Raw genomic sequence first — 18631 nt, forward strand, 5'->3', positions numbered from 1 at the left:
GAAAACGCGATGAGCTTGTTCGATTCGCCTACTTATCTGTCTCACACGGCCGTGTGCACTAATTAATACCACATGAAAGAGGTTAGATAAGAGCTTTAGAAGCGTTAAATGGAAATTGATTTCACTAGCAGATTTCTGCTTCATTCTTTTTGATTCACCAAAATTAATTTTGTCGAAAATTCCCAATAAATAAGTGGACGATTACACAGGTTTGTAGCTTTGAATACAGAAGAGACAGTTTGTTTACTTCGTTACCGTGTATAAATTTTAATCACCCTAATACGGCTTAATGAAATTACACACTGCGATCTATTGCTACTCCATCAAGGGTTAATTTAACGATTTTGTTAATATGCAAGTTTCTTCACTAATCGTATGTGTTTCTACGCCATTTATGTATAAATACGAATTCATACAATATTTATTAGCTACATTGTTATATAACCCATTCAAGTCGGAGATTCGATCGCAATAATGTCTTTAAATAGCAACCCGCATTATATAAATGACCCATGTTATACTGATATCCTTTTATGTGTGTATGGTCAAGTTCTGTATTTGAAGTACCTTAAGTTTAAATAATAATTAATTAATAATAAGACCTAATATGATGTCCATGCATACTTATTAAGGTAAGTAAGCAGCGTCATTTAATCAAGGAAAACAAAAAATGACGCCATTGACACGTACCCATATTCCAACGTCGTCTTTTAAGAAAAACAGAGGATGAGTAAGTTCGAGAGAAATTTTTAAACTTGCTTATTTTGAAAGTAAAAAGCCGTTAGTTGAACGAGGAGCGGAAATGCGATATAACTTACTATACACTCAAGGACACTGGGCAATAGGAATTCAAGAAAACATAAATAACCTCGACCTTGTTAGGATTCACCGACGCAGAAGCAAACAAAATTCCGGTTCCACACATTTCTCGCTCATTTAAACAACTTTCATTTGCGCGTACCATTTCTATAGGTATGTAGTACATAGGCTGAACAAGTCTCAAAACCAGACTTACGTAAGAAATAAGTCCAAAAAGAAATAGCATCGTAATTTGAATTAATTAGAATATGCTGGTTCTATACGCGTAAATACATTCTGCCTTGATAAAATGTACACCAATTTACTCTCGTTTGACAACAATGAATTATTATTTCTTTACTTTTCTACCACGTGAACGGCGTACCTCTTTTGTGGTCTATGCATGAGTGTATTCAACGTGAATGAAACAATAAATATAAAACTTGTTCAAATTATGCCAAAAGTTACAACTGATGAATAACACATCCGGCGTAAACAAACTAACAGGGGTTGCATATTTCGCTTGAATTAGTTGGGAAGCGGATGCGGCATAAGGCGAATACTTTCACCTGCGCGGGCGCACCTGCTGCTCGACTCATGCTCATGCGCGTTAAGACTGCCACTAATCTTTATCAATTTCTTGCAATTATTTTGCTTTAGTCACTTTACTCGTCAATACGAAAGCTTGTTAGTTATTATTTTTATTCACATTGCTTTGGTCTTCTTTATTAGTGTTTCACTTAGCATCTTCTATTTTACAATTCTGATAACCAATGGACGCGATTGGAGTTTTAATTGCACAAACTCTTAAGTAAAGGCCCTTAATTTCCACGTTCAAACTCGGACCTCTGTCAAAGAAAGTTTCAGTTGTCGTTGTGCATGTTTATAGGTCCGGTGTTTTCTTCCGCACTGACAATCTCGATCACTGGATAATTTCTAACCGGTTAGAAACGCGCGCCCGCTGCAGGGACCACTTGTACTAAACTGCTATTCTTACACACTTGTTGATACCTGTAGCAGCTCTCGCCCCATATAATCTCGAACCCATAAGTGGACTTAATTTTATATCCACTCAATTCGCATATATTTTCTACATTCATGATTATAGTCTAAACCATCATGATTATAGATTCATGGCATCGTTTTGAACTATATCTATTTCTGCTAAGTGCAAACTGTCGTAGGAATAAAGAAATATTACACACCTAAGCTTGCATATAGTTAACTCAGCGTAAAGAGAATTGATCTCTTCGACAAAATTGTAAAGACAAGACTAGAAGTGTAGAGTGGTAGTTAAATATTTATGATACCACTACTTACAGGTTACCACAGTATGAAATCTTATTCTTTTCTCGATATTTCAACCATTCATCAGTCAACCTGTGACTGTATAAAAATAATATATGAAAATAATAATGAAAACTTATATAATCTTTTATTGCTTGATAATTATTTAGTGAACAACTACGATTTGGCATAGTGATTGATTGCATTGCACATGTGTAACACACGACGCAAATCCTATAGAGGTATAAAAGCAGCACCGTATCTTTGAATTTGCCATTACGCAGACGCAAGTATCGTGAAAGCAGCTTTGGAACTCATCTCTGCGGTATGATTGCGCTGATTAATATTATAATTGCTCGCGCGAGCTATCCATCAGTGTAGAAAGTGGGCAAGAACGCCGCCGCCCGCCGCGCCACAGCCGCCGCCGCCCGCGCAGCTCGCGGGATGCCGTCAGGGCGCGCACGCGTTCGCGTGGCGCCAACTAGAGTGCGACGACAGATGAATGTGCTACTCTGCGGTCTGCACTCGTTCCACTAACCTACGATAACATTTTGATGTAAAACTAATACCAAACAAAAATATCCTAGAATATGATTTATTTATAACATTCAAAAGTATATTTTTCTTTTCAGGATGCAAAATGCGAACCTCCAGTGGATTCAGCTTCATTACCACTCGAGCATCGAGCAGGTGGTGGTTATGGACCGCCGCTGCTTCCAACACAAACAGACGATCCCTGGCCACTCGCTACACCGGACAGTCCAAAGATAAAACACTTACAAGTGCAATGTGAAAAAACACACATGCGTGTTAATATCGAATTCGATCGACCTTTCTACGGCATGATTTTCTCTAAAGGATTTTACAGTGATCCTCACTGTATGCATCTAAAACCAGGTACTGGTCATCTTAGTGCAACATTTGAAATTTTCCTTAACAGTTGCGGTATGTCAAGTTCAGCGAATCACAACGTGGCCACTTATGGCAGCCCCACGCCCAGCGGCTCATATGTCGAAAACACGATTATTGTACAATACGATCCGTACGTACAAGAAGTTTGGGATCAAGCCAGAAAACTACGGTGTACTTGGTATGACTTCTACGAGAAAGCAGTCACGTTCAGACCATTTCAAGTGGATATGTTACATGCAGTTACTGCTAACTTTCTCGGCGATAACTTGCAGTGCTGGATGCAAATTCAAGTGGGCAAAGGACCTTGGGCTTCCGAAGTGTCAGGCATAGTAAAGATTGGACAAACAATGACAATGGTGCTGGCAATCAAAGACGATGAAAACAAATTCGATATGCTTGTACGAAACTGCGTTGCACATGACGGCAAGCGAGCTCCTATACAACTTGTTGATCAATATGGATGTGTGGTGCGGCCGAAGATAATGAGCAAGTTCCAGAAGATAAAGAACTTCGGTCCGTCAGCTTCAGTAGTTTCATTCGCATACTTCCAAGCTTTCAAATTTCCCGATTCAATGAATGTGCACTTCCAATGTGTAATTCAAGTATGCAGGTATAACTGTCCCGAACCGAAATGCGGTGGGCTCGGAGCAGATTATGGTGTACCATTACTGGGAGGTAACACACTTGGCGCCGGAGAATATGGAGTTCCGAACTCACCACACGCTGAGTATGGGCCTCCACCGCAGTTACCTCATGGCGAATACGGAGTGCCACCTGCATACCCCGATCCACGACACCCAGCTGATGCGGCAGGCTCCTTCTCTGAAAAACGAGACGATGCAGTGCCACCACCGCAAGCGCAAGTATCTTCAACTCCAAATGCACCGAGCCCTTCATCACCCGCACCTGCACGTGAAGAAGACGAAGTCAACCTACCACCTCCACCTCCCCCTGGTCGACGGGGAGTATATAACACTGTAAAAAGGAAAGATGAAGCTCACGGCAATCTCGCAACATTAGGTGGCAGACCTCGGTCGGTCGAAGACTTGCCCGAGAGGTTAGTCGGAGTCAGAAGGCGACGAGAAACGTCTACGCCGACACGAATTTATAAGCGTGACGCACAAGAGATGACAGATGTGAACACGAGCCGGACGATTCAGGTGGTAGCACCGGGTGACGTAAATTTTGCTTTGAACAACGCTGCGGCGAACGAGACCGTGGTGATTCAGTCTCCGGCGAGTGACCCGGAGACGATCTGCATGTCAGTGCCGTCGTTTGTGGCAGGCCTGGTGATGTTACTGCTAGTGCTGGTGGTTGCCTCGTTGGTGGCCGCGTTCCTGTTCGTCCGCGTGCGCGCGCTCGACAGGAAAGGTGCGCACGGCGCCACAGCCTACTACGAGACAGACTACGTGAAGCACGCGAACTAACGAATTTGGTGTAGCGCGAGTGACGCGAGGACGTTCCATAAACTCTTCTCGGATCCAAAGAGAGTGCGTGCTTCGGACCCGGTCGGGCGGCGCTGAGGCGCTGCCACGGTCGCGATCGAAGCCCGGTGACGTGTGAGCTATTTATTAAGTTATTTAATGAGCGTGATGTATATGTTCGACTGTTTTGTAAATTATTTTATTCGTGTGAAAAGCACTCCCTGTACTGCCCTTATAGTCGATATGTCTGTTGTAATTTTGTAAAGAGTCGTAAGTAAGGAAATAGTCCTAAGTTATATACCAATTAAAAACTGTCGTGTGAGTATTTCGTACCTTATTTTAATCCTTTGAATACCAAGGCGTTACTTGATTACCTACCTGTTTGATATACAAAAATCTATTATATAGATTTTAAGACTTTCGCGGTTATTCACTAAATGATTATCACTAGTATCAGGTTTCTTACCACGGTATGACTTCTTTTTATTTTCCCGATATTTCGGAACGGTTGCACGCTCCATGGTCACGGGTTGACTAGAAATCTATTAATCCCAAAGAAGAGTTTAATCTCTAAAAAAAACTTGTGAATATTCGTAAGAAAAAGTGTGAGAAATACGACACATTGTGTTAAATGTGTAACAAACATAGAAAGTTTCAATACAATGCTAGTTCCCACAAACAGCTGAAATTAGTTCGCGCTAAGCGCGTCTATCAAGATTAGCAGCGAGAAAAAAAAAAGATGTAAAATCATAGCAGTATTTTAATTATATATACAATAATAAACTAGAACCTAATCAAAAAACAAAATATCAAACTGTAGACATGATATATACATAAGTATATCTATATTCTTCTACGCGCTAAAAAAACATAACCGAGTGATGGGTATTCTTACCTAATGACATTAAAGTAGCGTACGTAAACACGGCCTCACCTCCAGGGTGGCTGTTTTTTAACGCGACAGATTTTCCTCTTTAGTAGGAAAAGGGTCATAGTAGACGGAGCCGCTTTCCTCCTCGAGGGCTGATTTAACTTTCTTACTAGTCTATCGTGATTTTCCCCTATTATTTCTATGAGATCCTGGAAATAAGGGAAGCATTAAATCTAGACGAGTGATATGAATATTTTTGATGAAATTGGTAGTTTATACGAATATTAAAAAAAAATACTTTTGACCTGCCCAATTTAATAGAAGTGTGAGTAAGGAAAATTAATAAAAACCGGCTAAGTACGAATAAGAGTGTCATTTATCTCTACGCTTTAAGAATGTCAGTCCTGATAATTAGGTAGATAAGAATATAAAATCAATACAATACAAGACATATCTTCTCCACAGATCTGTATTGTAAATATTGTAACCCAACCCGAAAAGATTTTGTCACATGATGTAACGGTATTTCCGTTGATATCGCCTTAGACATGAGTGATTTATTTTGATTCGACTGAACAGTTGAAGTTACAAGGGCAGGATGTACCTATTACCAACATTTGGCTACGTTTGACATCAAAACATAAGAGGATTTTATAAAGCATTCTTTCTATAACAATGGAAATGGAAAGAATGCTTTATAAAATCCTCTTCAACAATACCCAGTACAAGGCAAATAAAAAAATCCACCCAACTTACATATAATAATAATTAACACCTAATTAAAAGGTTGATTTCTATTTATATCACTTAAAATTGAGATCTACATCTAAACTTCTAAAGGGTGATCTTAAAGAAGCGCTACAGTCGACTGCGATTTGTCAGAGTACCGCCTGCACAAATTGTATAAAATTTTTATACAATTTCTAGGAGCGCATCAACTTCCACAGCTAGTGGACGTGCTTATTTTTTGGCTTAACCACGATGGATCACAGGTTTTATCGATAATGTTAAACTGTACCCTGGGTATATGATAGCAATTTTGCTAATTATTACAAACTAATGGGAAAAGGCATGGAAAGATTTATGAAAGATTACAATTTTGAAATCAAACCTGCGTTTGCAAAACTAGCCGACTGTGTTTATTATGAGTGTCCATGCCAAAATACATCTGACCTCAAAAAGGACCTTTTGGTTCTGAGCGCAAAATAATTGAAAATAATGCTTCTTCCTCAAAATTAATCCTAACTCGAGTTCAAAGATGAAACATCAGTAAAAATTAGGTCGAGATTCAGAAGCGAATTTATAAATCAAAGTAAAATAATCTAAAAATTGATGTTACTTTCATTACCTACTGATATTTATAAGATTAGGAAGATGATACTTGCATCTGTGAAAAGCGGTGACATTTCGACGACGGGCAATGTGTAAGAGGTTGAAAAGTTCTCTCGACTACATTTATAAGAGCCTCTTACTAGAGAAGACCCTGACCGTTTTTTTTCGGTCTTATTCCCAGTCTTTTTTTGGCAGTTTCGTGACAAAGATCTGAATTGCACCAAAGTAGCTGATGATAATTCGTTCTCAAGTCGTATTTTTCGTGATTGTTTTGGCGAAACGATTTTCTTAAGTGGATCAGGTGATTTATTACGAAATGTAGAGGTAGTTAGGCGGTGTGTCGAAGTAGATTTTGAAGGGTTGGACAACGAAATTGTCCTTTTGTTTAGTGAACGCTGCGGCGAAATATCTTGCAGTTTATTGTTATATGTCCAGTCAGTCTGAGTAGCTCTAGTTCGTGTTAACACTGTTGGAAGTATGCTTTGCTTCTTGGTACTTGGAAATGTATTTTTTGTACGTGAATATTTCCTTATTATGTTTCCTTGACTACATTTGTTATTACGTACCTGTAAGTAAATTATCATGGCATAATAAGACAAGTGTGGTAACTCCACATAAACGTAGCAGCGCGGCTTGTATGTGTCGACGCACACATCCGCATGATCTCGCGATGCACTTGCGTTCCATAACACTGGTCGTCACAAAGCGCCTTTCATTATTATGCGAATGTGAGCGTCTGTACACGGCGCGTAGCGGTCGCGCGCACATACAAGCCGTGGTGTTACTTTGTACGGAGTTACCATACTTCTCTTATTTTACTATGACACAAACGTTGCAGCGCGGGATACACGCGCGCCGCGTACGCACGCACATATTGGAAGAAGGTAATTAATAAAGACGCGTGTGACGACCAGCGCTATGCCACGCGATGGCACCGCGAGATTACGCAAATGTGTGCATCCGTACACAGCACACGGCGGGCGCGCACACCTACAACTCACACTGCTACGTTTGTATGGAGTTACCACACTAGTTTTATTATACTATGGTACTATTTTTTTGGCGAAATAGGCTTTTGAAACATATATCGTTTTGTGTTATTTTATTTTAGTTCTAATATTTCCCAGTAAGAAAATAATTATGATAGAATCCTAACGTACAACGAGCGTAGATAGAAAAAAATCTAAGTACATATTAAAAATACAGCTATATCTATAGATAAATTTATCCTTCCTTATTATTACAAATAACACGTACGTATTCATTTGTGCAATGCGATACTGTTGGTGAGCATGATCTGACTGAGCATGGGCTTGGACTCGCGTCTCTCTTGGAGGTGGAATGCGGAGACAGGCTATATGGGCGGCAGGGGCGTGGCACTCGCCAGTTACTTTGGGGAAATGGCACTGCATCGAGCGGCGACTGCACGGTCCACCGCCGCCGTCGCCGTCGAGTTCTCGCCTGCGGTGGCGGTGGAGGCGGTATCTCTTGCTTCTTAGGATATGGTTTCTGCAAACAGTAGCGCAAATGTCGTTAATATATCCCGTCTGAACGACTTTGGATTGATAAAAAAAACTGACTCGGTATCATATTCTCATCTGATCCTCTCCGATGTCATTTTATTTCAATTTAATGAAAAAGGTCAGAAACATAAACTGGCACTCTGCGCTGGTTCTTTTATTTTTATTTTAAATTAGCTGGACTTTCCCACGACTACGCCGGCGTGGAATCTAGAACTTGTTTTAATAATTTGATAATAGCTACATAATACATATACAATTAATGAAACCATTTCGAAAAACTACAGTAGAGTCTCAGTCGTGCGTATTCCCCCGAATTAAACTTATTGTACATATTTAGATAGTTCTGTTATTACCTAAGTAATGATTCGAAAAACAAATCCTATCACGTACAGAACTAAATATTCTAGGTCAATTTGTGCACGCTAGGGATAAAAAACAAAGCAGGAAAAGAATACTTCTATATATTTAAGAACAGTTTGATTTTCTCTGTAAATCGACGTTAAAAACTAGGTTTTAACAGTTATCCAAGAATCAAAATCAGCTCGAAAAATTTCAAAAGGAAAAAAGCAGCAAATAAATAGACATAAAGAGGTTACCAGAAAGTAACCTAAGCCTACTCGAGTTCTAAAATTCTCCATACAACGACTATGAATTGCTTATTTAAATTATAATTTTGAAAAATACATATTTAACAACCTGTTTACACAAAAGACGAAACGAAACTCATAGCAGTTCATCATGATCCGTCTGTCCGACATTGATTTGATTGATTTGATTATCATTCGTTTCACACAATTTGAATGAGGAAATTAGTCAAATAGAAGCATCTTGTAATAGTATCAAGTTTGTATATACTATTATTGAATTTGAACCAAACTCGATTTACAACAAATATTTCATAGTAAATAGTTTCTGGGCTCATTTTTAGTCGTTAATGAAACAACCTGATTAAACCCTGGCGTTAACAAAGTATAGCGTACAGTAAACAAATAAAGAAGAACATTAAAGTGAGCAGCTTTAGAGAGGTCAAGCAGATTGATATGGGCCGCGAGGAGTGGAGGAGGCTACACTGACAAGAGCCTGGGTCTTAAATAGGATGATGATGATGTTAACAAAGCGCGGCATAAAAATCCGGGCGCTTGTCGATCTGTTACAAATTTTGTAGAGAGATGTCTAAACCCCATCGGGTCGTGCATTTGCCTGTAATGAACATTCGAGCTTGAAAATATTGTTCAAGATTTCCTTGTGTTACATTCTGTGTTAAAATCCTATCAATTTTTAACCGATTAAAAAAAGGAGGAGGTTCTCAATTCCACTGTATGTTTTTTTGTATGTGTGTTACGTGATAAGTCGAATTTGTGAACCGATTTTGATGATGCTTTTTTTGTTGGAAAGCGGATATCTCAGAAGTGGTCCATTTAAATTAGAAGAATATATTTCCGCTCTAAGGGTGGCAAACTAGGAGATGAATGACTTTGGGGTCGGTTTTTTTGGTACTCTGTACTGAGATTATGATTATGTATAGCAAATTTGTACAGCACCCCTGGTAGTTACTAAATCTGTTACGTAAAAAAATTTGTCAGGTCGATCGCTAGAGTTTTCAGAGTAATTATCTTTACCATGAGTTTACAGTGTCGATATAGTTGTCGTCGTGTCGACACCCCCATGCTTCAAGCATGCTCTAAGCCCTAATGGGTAAATACTTAAAATAGATGGATACCTCTGGTGTTAGTGATCTCGGTAACGAATTTATGGGAGATAGAAGCTTGAAAGTTGGCAGCCTTGGCTTGCGTGACTGCACTTTCGATGCCATTCGCCGCGTTGAAGAACAGTCTGCACAACTCGCAACTTGACGCTGAAGACGCTGCACACACAAGAACAGCATTAATTACTTTGATCACCAAGATATTACTAATTGCAAAAATATCTGGGCAGATTAGGAGAGAAACTTAAGTATTTACTATTTCTTACTACGTACGTACTTTCTACTTTTTCAATCGGGTTTTAGTAAGCAATAAAAAAAGTACGATTACTCGTAAAATTTATTTATATTTAAGCCGACGGCGCTTTTTTTAATGCACTTTTTTTTAGGTTTATTTTTAGCAACACTAGCGGACTTTGACTTTTTGAGCGAGGCTCGTACATCGGAGGCAGCACCTGGGTTGAGGTGGGAGCAGCCAGGCGACCCGGACGGCAGGCGCTCGCGGTTGTGGTCTCCTGCGCCCGCGCCGATGACGCCGGCACCGTCCGTGTTGTGAATGTGCACCTTTATGTTGTTACGAAGCAAATGAGGTTTGATCTCTTCGAACCACACATCACACAGCTGCAAATAAAGAAAAGTAGGCAGTTCAGATAAATGTCGCCCACTAAACAAAACTGGAATGGATACTTAGTAGAACGACAAAAATAAATGCCACTAAGCTAACAATAATTTATTAACAAGCGCTTACACCAACTAAAGCGTTCTCCAAGTCGTGGCGTATGCTCTTTGGTATTTTACTCCTGCTTTTATTTTTCCTGCTTAGCTGGGGTTGCTGGGGCTTGGCAGAGTCTCCGTGGGTCTTAGTGGTGGGAACCCGATGCGGGCTAGCATCGCCTGCGGCCGCTGCCGTAAGCGGCTTACGTATACGCGATTGGGACATACTTTCAGACAAGCACAAACCTGGAATCTGCACTGTTAATATACGGCCTACAAAACATATATGAGTATAAAAATTAAACAAGCACCGTCAACTGTTCCGTCATGACACGGTGAAACGTCAAAACTTATTTTTTATTTCAGCTTTGAAATAAGGAGGTAAGTAACGTTTTATTGTAAAACGTTTTGGTGGGTAGATGAAATATTGGAGCGAGCAGCGCAGCGTCGTATTTCGAAAACATTAACAAGATCACCTACAAAAACATCACCTTATACGGTAAACTTAATTCAATAGGAATAATAAAAAATGGATTATCCACAGTGGACAATTGTAAGAGCTGTTTTCTTACTTGCGAAGAAGATATTAAAACCTGTGGGGTACATTATGACAAACAGTGGTGCAGACACGAGTACAGTGTTGTTTTACGGAGATGTGAACAAGGAAGTGGCCAAGGAAGCTAGCTTAAAAAACTTACGCTTTATTTGGAACGTTATTGCAAACTCGAACAAAACGATAAACTTGTGCGTACCCAAATCCGTGAGCAACAGTTTGGCTAAGTGTCTCATCAAAGCGCAACGAGCGAAGAAGGTGAAAATAGAAGTGGCCATACACAACAGCAAAAACCTTGACAATGTCCAGCAACTTGTTCGAAGTGATATCGCGGTGAAGGTTATCAATTCGAGTAGATTGGAACACGAATTCTTATTGGTGGATGCTACAGACGATTTCAAAGGAGCTGCAGCTCTTATAAATTCTATTAACTTCGAGAACGTTAACTACAATGGAGACAATACAATTTTTATTACTGAGAAATCTATGGTGAGAAATTTGAAAAAGGAATTTGACAGAATTTGGCAGTCTGTACCTTGTTTGATAAGCGATAAAAATGTTCTTCCTAAAATTAGGGATTAGCTTTCACATTTTTTAAATTTGTGTAACATGTTTCGGATTAAAAAGGCAATAGTAACGAAAATATTGATTTTTATTCAATTCATCTAATCAATCAATTAATTTTAAAGCGAAATTACATTATTGTATGTTCTTAAACGATAATTTATTTTTGTACTCGAGTGCTATTTGTAGATTACATAGACACGCCTTATGTCAAAGTTTTAGAGTAGGAATTCGAACTATCTGAAATATTAAATAAATACACTATCACAGATGTCTTTGTAGATATTTACATTATATTAATGACGACAAAATTCATGTATGAAATACACATCATTCCATTGTTACAATTTTTAGCAATATGCCTGACAAGTTATACATGTAATAGAGTGCACTACTGAACACGGGTCTCTTACCTGTACTCTACGGGTCTCTTACCTGTACTGTCTCGTACCTCAATATCTCATTGCGTATGTAACTTAAAAGGGAGATATCCAAATTATACAACAATTTGATGTGATTTGGTTTTATATTTATCATTGTCACAAATTTGAAGGAAAACATCAAAATTGCGAGGAACCCCGCGTTCTAATTCTAAGAGACCCGTATTTAGAAGTGATATGTATAGAGGTTGCTTTAGTATGGTGCAGTCTCAATTTAAACATTCTTTAGTCACATTTCTTTTTTCACCTCTACATTCACATTTGAGAGTGTTTTAACAAAGGTAAGTACAAATAATGATTTACAAAAATGTCTGAAATATATATATTTATCCTACTGCATAGCAGCTACACTTGATATACAAAAATCTATACCTTACACACGCTAGAAGGTCAAAAATTTTAAAAAGTAGCGATTTCTCTTTCAACCTTTTGGTAATCTTTGATTGTATATGTATTTAATTATCTGATTACTATATTATAAAATAACTATATATGGGGACTTTTAAACGACTGAAATTGGGATGATATTAGCGTTGAATTTAATTTAAAAAAATAATAAATAAAATAAAATTCACTATTTACCTGTTATGTATGACATAAAAATCTTAAAAATCCCCTAAATATAAAAATAAAGCACATAACAAGTTAACCTTAATGTTCTTTCAAAATTAACCGCAACGTACCCCCAAATATATGCTAAGATATAAAATCTTAAAACCTACATTTTAAGACTTGTGGCTATTCAATAAATGATTATCACTTGTTACAGTTTTCTTACTACGAATGTAGGTATGGTAGGTGTCGGTTTGCAGGAGAATAATAAAAAGTCACAGAGTAGTAAGTAAGCTGCAGGTAGTGGTAATCATTTACTTAAAATCTAAACATTTATATTGACAAAAAAATTTCATTCAATATTTCTTGTCTTCTTACCAAAGGTCGGAATGTTGTGTTTCAAATGAGTAGATAAACGTCTGCATATAGATAAAAGGGTGACACAGACTTAATAAGCTGAAGTTGGATTTCAATGTAATTCTAGTGGTACTACATAAAAAAAATTGATAATTGACCTTCCACCAGAGTAAACATTTTTATGAGCTATCAGCAAAAGCTTGCTTTAACTAATGGCGACATCATTTACATAATTTATTACAGATTACATAATATATCGTACGAATTTCATTATGAATTCGAAAAATGTAATGAATTAATATTTGGTGGTTTTAACCACTTCATGTCACTCCATGTATCTGTAGACATTTGTCTACTCATTTGGAACACCCTATTCCGACCGTTGCTTATTACCTAACATATTTACACAATTTACAATACTAAACACCTAAGCAAACAAGCTTTGTAGTAAAATTTAAAATGACAAGAACTTACATTATTCATTGTATTATTTCTTTACTTTTTATGGACCCAACTTGTATTGATTTCATAATAAAACATTAATTTAAATATAAAAAATACATTAATGTTCAATGGTAATACTATATCTACACTTCACAGTTCAAAAATACACTTACACTCTATAAAAGTTCGAAATACAAGTGACTAGAAGAATCATCATGAGCGACACTTCAAAGAGAATAGTTTTTTCTTGCACATGTCGGAAGACGCATGTGAGAAACATAACAGTAAGGATGTCCTAGTCACTTGATATGTCAAGTGGATGTCATACATCCACCTCAATGTCGCTGGTGACTTCGTGCGTGCCACCCGACTGAGGAGATGCAGCGTCAGGGTCCACTTCCTGAGGGGAACCCAATGTGTACTCATGAGGCGAACTCATGTGGTCATCAGGAGACCCTGTCAGCTCTTCATCCATCATTATTGATGCAGGTAACGAAGGCGACACTTCTTGTAATTGGCTTGTGTACACTGAAAATAAAAACAAATATTATTTAAAATGTGAATTAAATAAAGGCGAAGTAAAGTATTAAATTTAACAAAGCTTTTATTTATTTCGTACGATGAGTCATAATACTATTATTGAATTTAAGAAAATAATAAAGTAATTTCAAAATAAATGTAATTACAAAATACCTTTTATATTAGAAGACTTAAGTTCAGAGCTAAAGCCTAAAGTTTCCTCCATAGCTTCCATAGTAAACTGGTCAGCATCCAAACTATCCATGGACCCTGAGCAAGACGGTGAGCTATCAGGATTGTTGAGCGTTAACTGCACTGTCTCCAGTTGAGGTATATGCGGTCTCACCTATAAGGAGGAACAATTTGCTATATGAACAGAAGCTTAAAGAACTCTTGACATGCTGCCCATAAAACTATTTTCATAATAATCATTATATATTTACAATAAAAATTTACCACCCATACTAATGGTCAGTCCTAGTAGATTTTACTTATAATTAGATGTAGTTAAGCAAAAAGGATGCAATCCACAAAATGATCCAAAAATTAGTTGTATGTACCAAACGGTTCCTAAAGTCTAACTCTAACCTCTTCAATCAGGAAAAAAATCCAACATACAAACATAAATAAATATCTCTGGAGTTACATAACATTATATGTTTCGAAAATAAAACCGTCAGAAACTTTTAAATAATTATTAATACAAAGATAGAACACTCAGAAAAAATTCCTTAGATCCAGTCGGATTCGAACCGACGTCTTCTTGCATACCGTGCCAGACGCTATACCAACTAAGCCACGGAACGAACCAACGGATCTCACGAATTTTTCTATGTGCTTGCGTCGTGTCTTTGTATTTGATTTTTCAACGACTTTTTAGTCGTAGCGCCATCTATGAGAAATCTATAAAAGATTTATCACCCAGTTAGTACCTTTACAGCTACCAGTCCTGGCGAGAGATGTCGCTATTCACTGTATTAATTAAATTTTTATTGAATTGATATTCAATTTTTTTTTTGTGAAATGACTCCACTAGTTTGTTATAATTATTAATACAAAGATAAAACACTCAGAAAAAATTCCTTCGATCCGGTCGGATTCGAACCGACGTCTTCTTGCATACCGTGCCAGACGCTATACCAACTATAGCAATAACGATTTTTCAGTGTTTTGTAATTTTTGAGGTTAATAACATAGTTAGAAGACAAATTTAACATACTTTATAATAGTCAGAGGCCCATCAAGCTACACATTGATGGATCTTGTTCCATTGCACTGGAAGCGACTTATGAATGAAAGTGTAAAGCTTGATGTGCTGTTGACTGTACATTTGATATTAAAGAAGCCATTATAATTTTACTTCGCAAAATAAGCTATTTCTATTGTAAAATTGATATAATTTTTTCCTTCTGTAAAAGATGAAAGATTCTTATTGTAATGAAATTACAAAACACTACCGGGATTTGCAGTATTTCAGATCGAGACAATACTGCTGCTGTAAAAATTGCTATAATGGTGAATATTCTGGTGCACCAGTAGGGTGTGTGAAATATAGTAACTATAGCAATCACTCATAAATTACAGATTATATCAATGGTTGACTAGTGAAGAATGCAATTAGAAAACAGTATTATGTGTACAAAAAAATTTAAATTAATTAAGTGTCTAAGGGTCGTATTCTAAAACTCCACTCAATGCTCAAGTCAGGATTGCACTGAAAATACGACCCTAATGGCAGGGACTTGAGTATGATTTGAGTGCTTTAAACCATACTCAAATCCTGACTTGAGCATTGAGTAGAGTTCTAGAATACGACACTTAGTCTGTGTGTAAGTCTAAGGGTCGTATTCTAGAACTCTACTCAATGCTCAAGTCAGGATTTGAGTATGGTTTAAAGCACTCGAAATCATACTCAAGTGCCTACCATTAGGGTCGTATTTCCATTGCTTGAATCATACTCAGATCCTCACATGAGCATTGAATAGAGTTCTGGACTACGACCCTAAGTGTGTAAGTCTGGTGACACATACAAGAGTAAAGATAAAAATGAAATGTATACTATGTTACACATTTTACTAGTAACATGGTATAATTAAATAAAGATTTATTTACCTTCATTCCATCAGGTCTATGTGGGTTTCTACAGCCCTTACATTTACATTCAGTACAAGGCTTCTGATCAACATAACATGGACACCTCTGTCCACAGCAGGTTAGCTTGCCAGGAGTGGCAGTGGCATTGCCACACCGACAACCTTTTCTTTTACTACTGGCTGAGCTACGGGACCGGTTTGATGGCTTTTTGAACCCCAACTGATTCTAAAAAACATATTGTCATCAAGTTAAATGAGATACATAATGCAAAAACTACAGGTGCATGGATGTAAACATCCATATTTTTATTCATAAATATAATATTAATACCTTTGATTTGCTCTCCCGAGGAGGAGGGTCACTTTGGGATGACTCAGTTTCATCAACTGCTTTCCTTTTAATGGTTATTTTATTACCTGAACCTGCATACATCACAGAATACATTGGGGAACCATTAGAAACTGATCTAGAGTTTGGTGAGTCCTTACTAGAGGACCTTGTTTCTGTTCCACTGGAAGTTGACGCTGCTTGTGTCTGTGTTGATGCAGAATTTGTGTATACACATGGTAATATGCTGTAGGCCGACTTTGATAACCCCGCCGTACTTTTGTAGTCGTCGTTGAATCCAGCTCCTTCTTGTATCAGGTCAATTAGACCTGAACTCGCAACTGTTCCGCCGTTTACACCAGCGGCTATCTCGTCTTGCTCTAATAACGTCTTATACACATCAGTATCAATGAAATATTCACATAACTTCTTGTAACACTGAAGAAGAATACGTAACTGCAAATTCTCCGCGTAATTTTCGTAGTCCTTGCACCAACTACAAGAAGGTTTCAATTTCTTCCTCCCGCCTTTGCATTTTTTACAAACGTGATGCTGGCAACTAGAGTTCGTTGGAGTGTACGGTTCCTTCAATAAATTACCGCAAACTGTGCAGGATAAGGACTGCCGCAGGTAAGGAACCAAACGAAACAAATCTGTCCATGAAGATTTGTCTGCCGCGTCAGCCAATATAATCAGCCGACATGTGGACACGTACAGACTAGTAGCGTTCATTTTTATGTTAGAAATTTTACTTCACGAACCATTCATTTATGAACAAAAATAAATAAATCCCACCAAAATAAAATACAACACACGCGAAAAAGCCGCAAACGCCTCGTTCTGTCATATATGTCAACTGTCAATGTCAACACAAATGATGACTATTATTATTTATTTATAAAGCATTGGCTTCAGAGCCATCAGCTTAATGGCAACAAATAATCAAGAAACGCACAACGTAATATACATAAACTAAAAAGCAATTCGTGTAAAAAATGTAACTATTAAAACCCGCCAACCCATTTTTCCTATTTATATATGAAGTCGGTTAGACTTCAAAAAAAGGAGGAGGTTCTCAATTCGATTGTATGTTTTTTTTGGTATGTATGGTACGCGATAACTCCACGCAAAATAGGCGCTTTATCGTCGAGTTGCGGATACCAGCCCGTTGCACCAAGTTTGGTACGCGATAACTCCGGTATTTGTGAACCGATTTTCATGATTCTTTTTTGTTGGAGAAAGGGTACCTCCATAGTGGTACCATTTCATTTTGAAGAAAATCATCCACCTCTAAGGGTCGTATTCCAGAACTCTACTCAATGCTCAAGTCAGGATCTGAGTATGATTTCAAGCACTGGAAATACGACCCTAATGGCAGAGACTTGAGTATGATTTCGAGTGCTTTAAACCATACTCAAATCCTGACTTGAGCATTAAGTAGAGTTCTAGAGTACGACCCTTAGGGTGGCTGATCACGCATCAACATTCATTTTTATAAATAGCGCCTAAATTTTACTTAAGGAGCAATTATTTTAATGGTTGGTTTTGCTTTTCTTCAATTCAAGGCGTTTTTCTCTCTCAATATACTTTGAGTAGTGAGAAGCGATTTTTATTATCTCCTGTGTCAAGTGTATAGTGGCGAATTAGGGGATATTTCAATAAAACTTGGCAAATAGATGTAATTCCACGTACTTTTGAGGTCTGTTTTTTTAATACTCTCTACTGAAGTTATTTATTTATAAAGCATTGGATTCAGAGCCATTAGCTTAATGGTAACAAATAATCAAGAAACGCACAACGTAATATACAAATTAAAAATTTATTCTTGCAAAAAATGTAACTACTAAAACCCGCCATTTTTCCTATCCTCATTATTCCTTTTTTTTTTTTAATTTATTAAGGCTTTGGCAAAGCCATCAGCCTAAACATGAAGTTTAAATATGTTTCTGTTGATTCGCTCTGGACCTTTTGGAGGGAAAAGTGTCGTTTTTATTTTGACTTTCAATTATTTTGTGAAACTAGTTTAAAGTGGAATAGGATAGTGCTATTGTGCCTTAATCGAAGATTTAAAAAAAAAGGTCCAGAGCGAATCCCCTCATTTTTCCTTCACATTGAAAGTTATTTGTGAGGAATTTTTATATGTCTTTGTGTTAGAAAGAGATAACAATCAAGAGAATGACGTACTAAGCAACTAAGTTTGTTTCTTTCTATTTTATAG

General features: G+C 37.5%; 4 protein-coding genes across 8 annotated transcripts in view; 2 read left to right on the forward strand and 2 right to left on the reverse strand.

Annotated features, from left to right (window-relative positions):
* Positions 1-4743, forward strand: part of LOC113230558 — a 47570-nt gene extending 42827 nt beyond the window's left edge. For all 4 annotated transcript variants that reach the window (XM_026464566.1, XM_026464567.1, XM_026464568.1 and 1 more), the window contains one exon: positions 2718-4743. In XM_026464566.1, coding sequence (XP_026320351.1) covers positions 2718-4424 — 1707 coding nt within the window. In that variant the 3' untranslated portion in view covers positions 4425-4743. The remainder of the gene's footprint in view (positions 1-2717) is intronic.
* Positions 4744-5189: 446 nt separating this feature from the next.
* On the reverse strand, positions 5190-10852 carry LOC113230559 (serine/arginine repetitive matrix protein 1-like). Its single transcript, XM_026464569.1, has 6 exons — positions 10598-10852; positions 10291-10470; positions 9868-10011; positions 7882-8133; positions 6678-7190; positions 5190-5501 (listed from the first exon to the last, which is right to left on the reverse strand). Exons 1-6 carry the CDS (start codon positions 10787-10789, stop codon positions 5352-5354), a joined length of 1431 nt encoding a protein of 476 aa, XP_026320354.1. The 5' UTR covers positions 10790-10852; the 3' UTR covers positions 5190-5351.
* Positions 10853-10865: 13 nt separating this feature from the next.
* LOC113230560 lies at positions 10866-11750 on the forward strand. Its single transcript, XM_026464570.1, has one exon. It carries the CDS (start codon positions 11093-11095, stop codon positions 11696-11698), a length of 606 nt encoding a protein of 201 aa, XP_026320355.1. The 5' UTR covers positions 10866-11092; the 3' UTR covers positions 11699-11750.
* Positions 11751-12313: 563 nt separating this feature from the next.
* LOC113230067 (E3 ubiquitin-protein ligase MSL2) lies at positions 12314-17145 on the reverse strand. 2 transcript variants are annotated; one of them, XM_026463800.1, is made up of 4 exons: positions 16417-17145; positions 16105-16305; positions 14167-14338; positions 12314-14001 (listed from the first exon to the last, which is right to left on the reverse strand). In XM_026463800.1, the coding sequence occupies exons 1-4, from the start codon at positions 17143-17145 to the stop codon at positions 13796-13798; spliced, it is 1308 nt and encodes a 435-aa protein (XP_026319585.1). In that variant the 3' UTR covers positions 12314-13795. The 2 variants fall into 2 exon arrangements, with proteins under 2 accessions (XP_026319585.1, XP_026319584.1); XM_026463799.1 differs by having other exon boundaries at positions 16105-16311.
* Positions 17146-18631: the final 1486 nt, after the last annotated feature.

Source organism: Hyposmocoma kahamanoa, unplaced genomic scaffold, assembly GCF_003589595.1.
Source record: "Hyposmocoma kahamanoa isolate Upper Pololo Valley unplaced genomic scaffold, ASM358959v1 63, whole genome shotgun sequence".
NCBI classification, from domain to species: Eukaryota; Metazoa; Arthropoda; class Insecta; order Lepidoptera; family Cosmopterigidae; genus Hyposmocoma; species Hyposmocoma kahamanoa.

Bases quoted from the DNA above. Each gene is read 5' to 3' on its own strand.
- LOC113230559 (XM_026464569.1), bottom strand. From the start codon at position 10,789: ATGTCCCAATCGCGTATACGTAAGCCGCTTACGGCAGCGGCCGCAGGC. The intron at 10,012-10,290 runs GTACGAGCCTCG...TTGTGTGTGCAG, and splicing joins ACCCAGGTGCTGCCTCCGAT to CGTCTTCAGCGTCAAGTTGC. The intron at 8,134-9,867 runs GTATCCATCTAT...TACTGTTTGCAG, and splicing joins CGAGATCACTAACACCAGAG to AAACCATATCCTAAGAAGCA.
- LOC113230560 (XM_026464570.1), top strand. From the start codon at position 11,093: ATGGATTATCCACAGTGGACAATTGTAAGAGCTGTTTTCTTACTTGCG.
- LOC113230067 (XM_026463799.1), bottom strand. From the start codon at position 17,145: ATGAACGCTACTAGTCTGTACGTGTCCACATGTCGGCTGATTATATTG. The intron at 16,312-16,416 runs GTATTAATATTA...TATGTTTTTTAG, and splicing joins CTCGGGAGAGCAAATCAAAG to AATCAGTTGGGGTTCAAAAA. The intron at 14,339-16,104 runs GTAAATAAATCT...TCCTCCTTATAG, and splicing joins ATAGACCTGATGGAATGAAG to GTGAGACCGCATATACCTCA.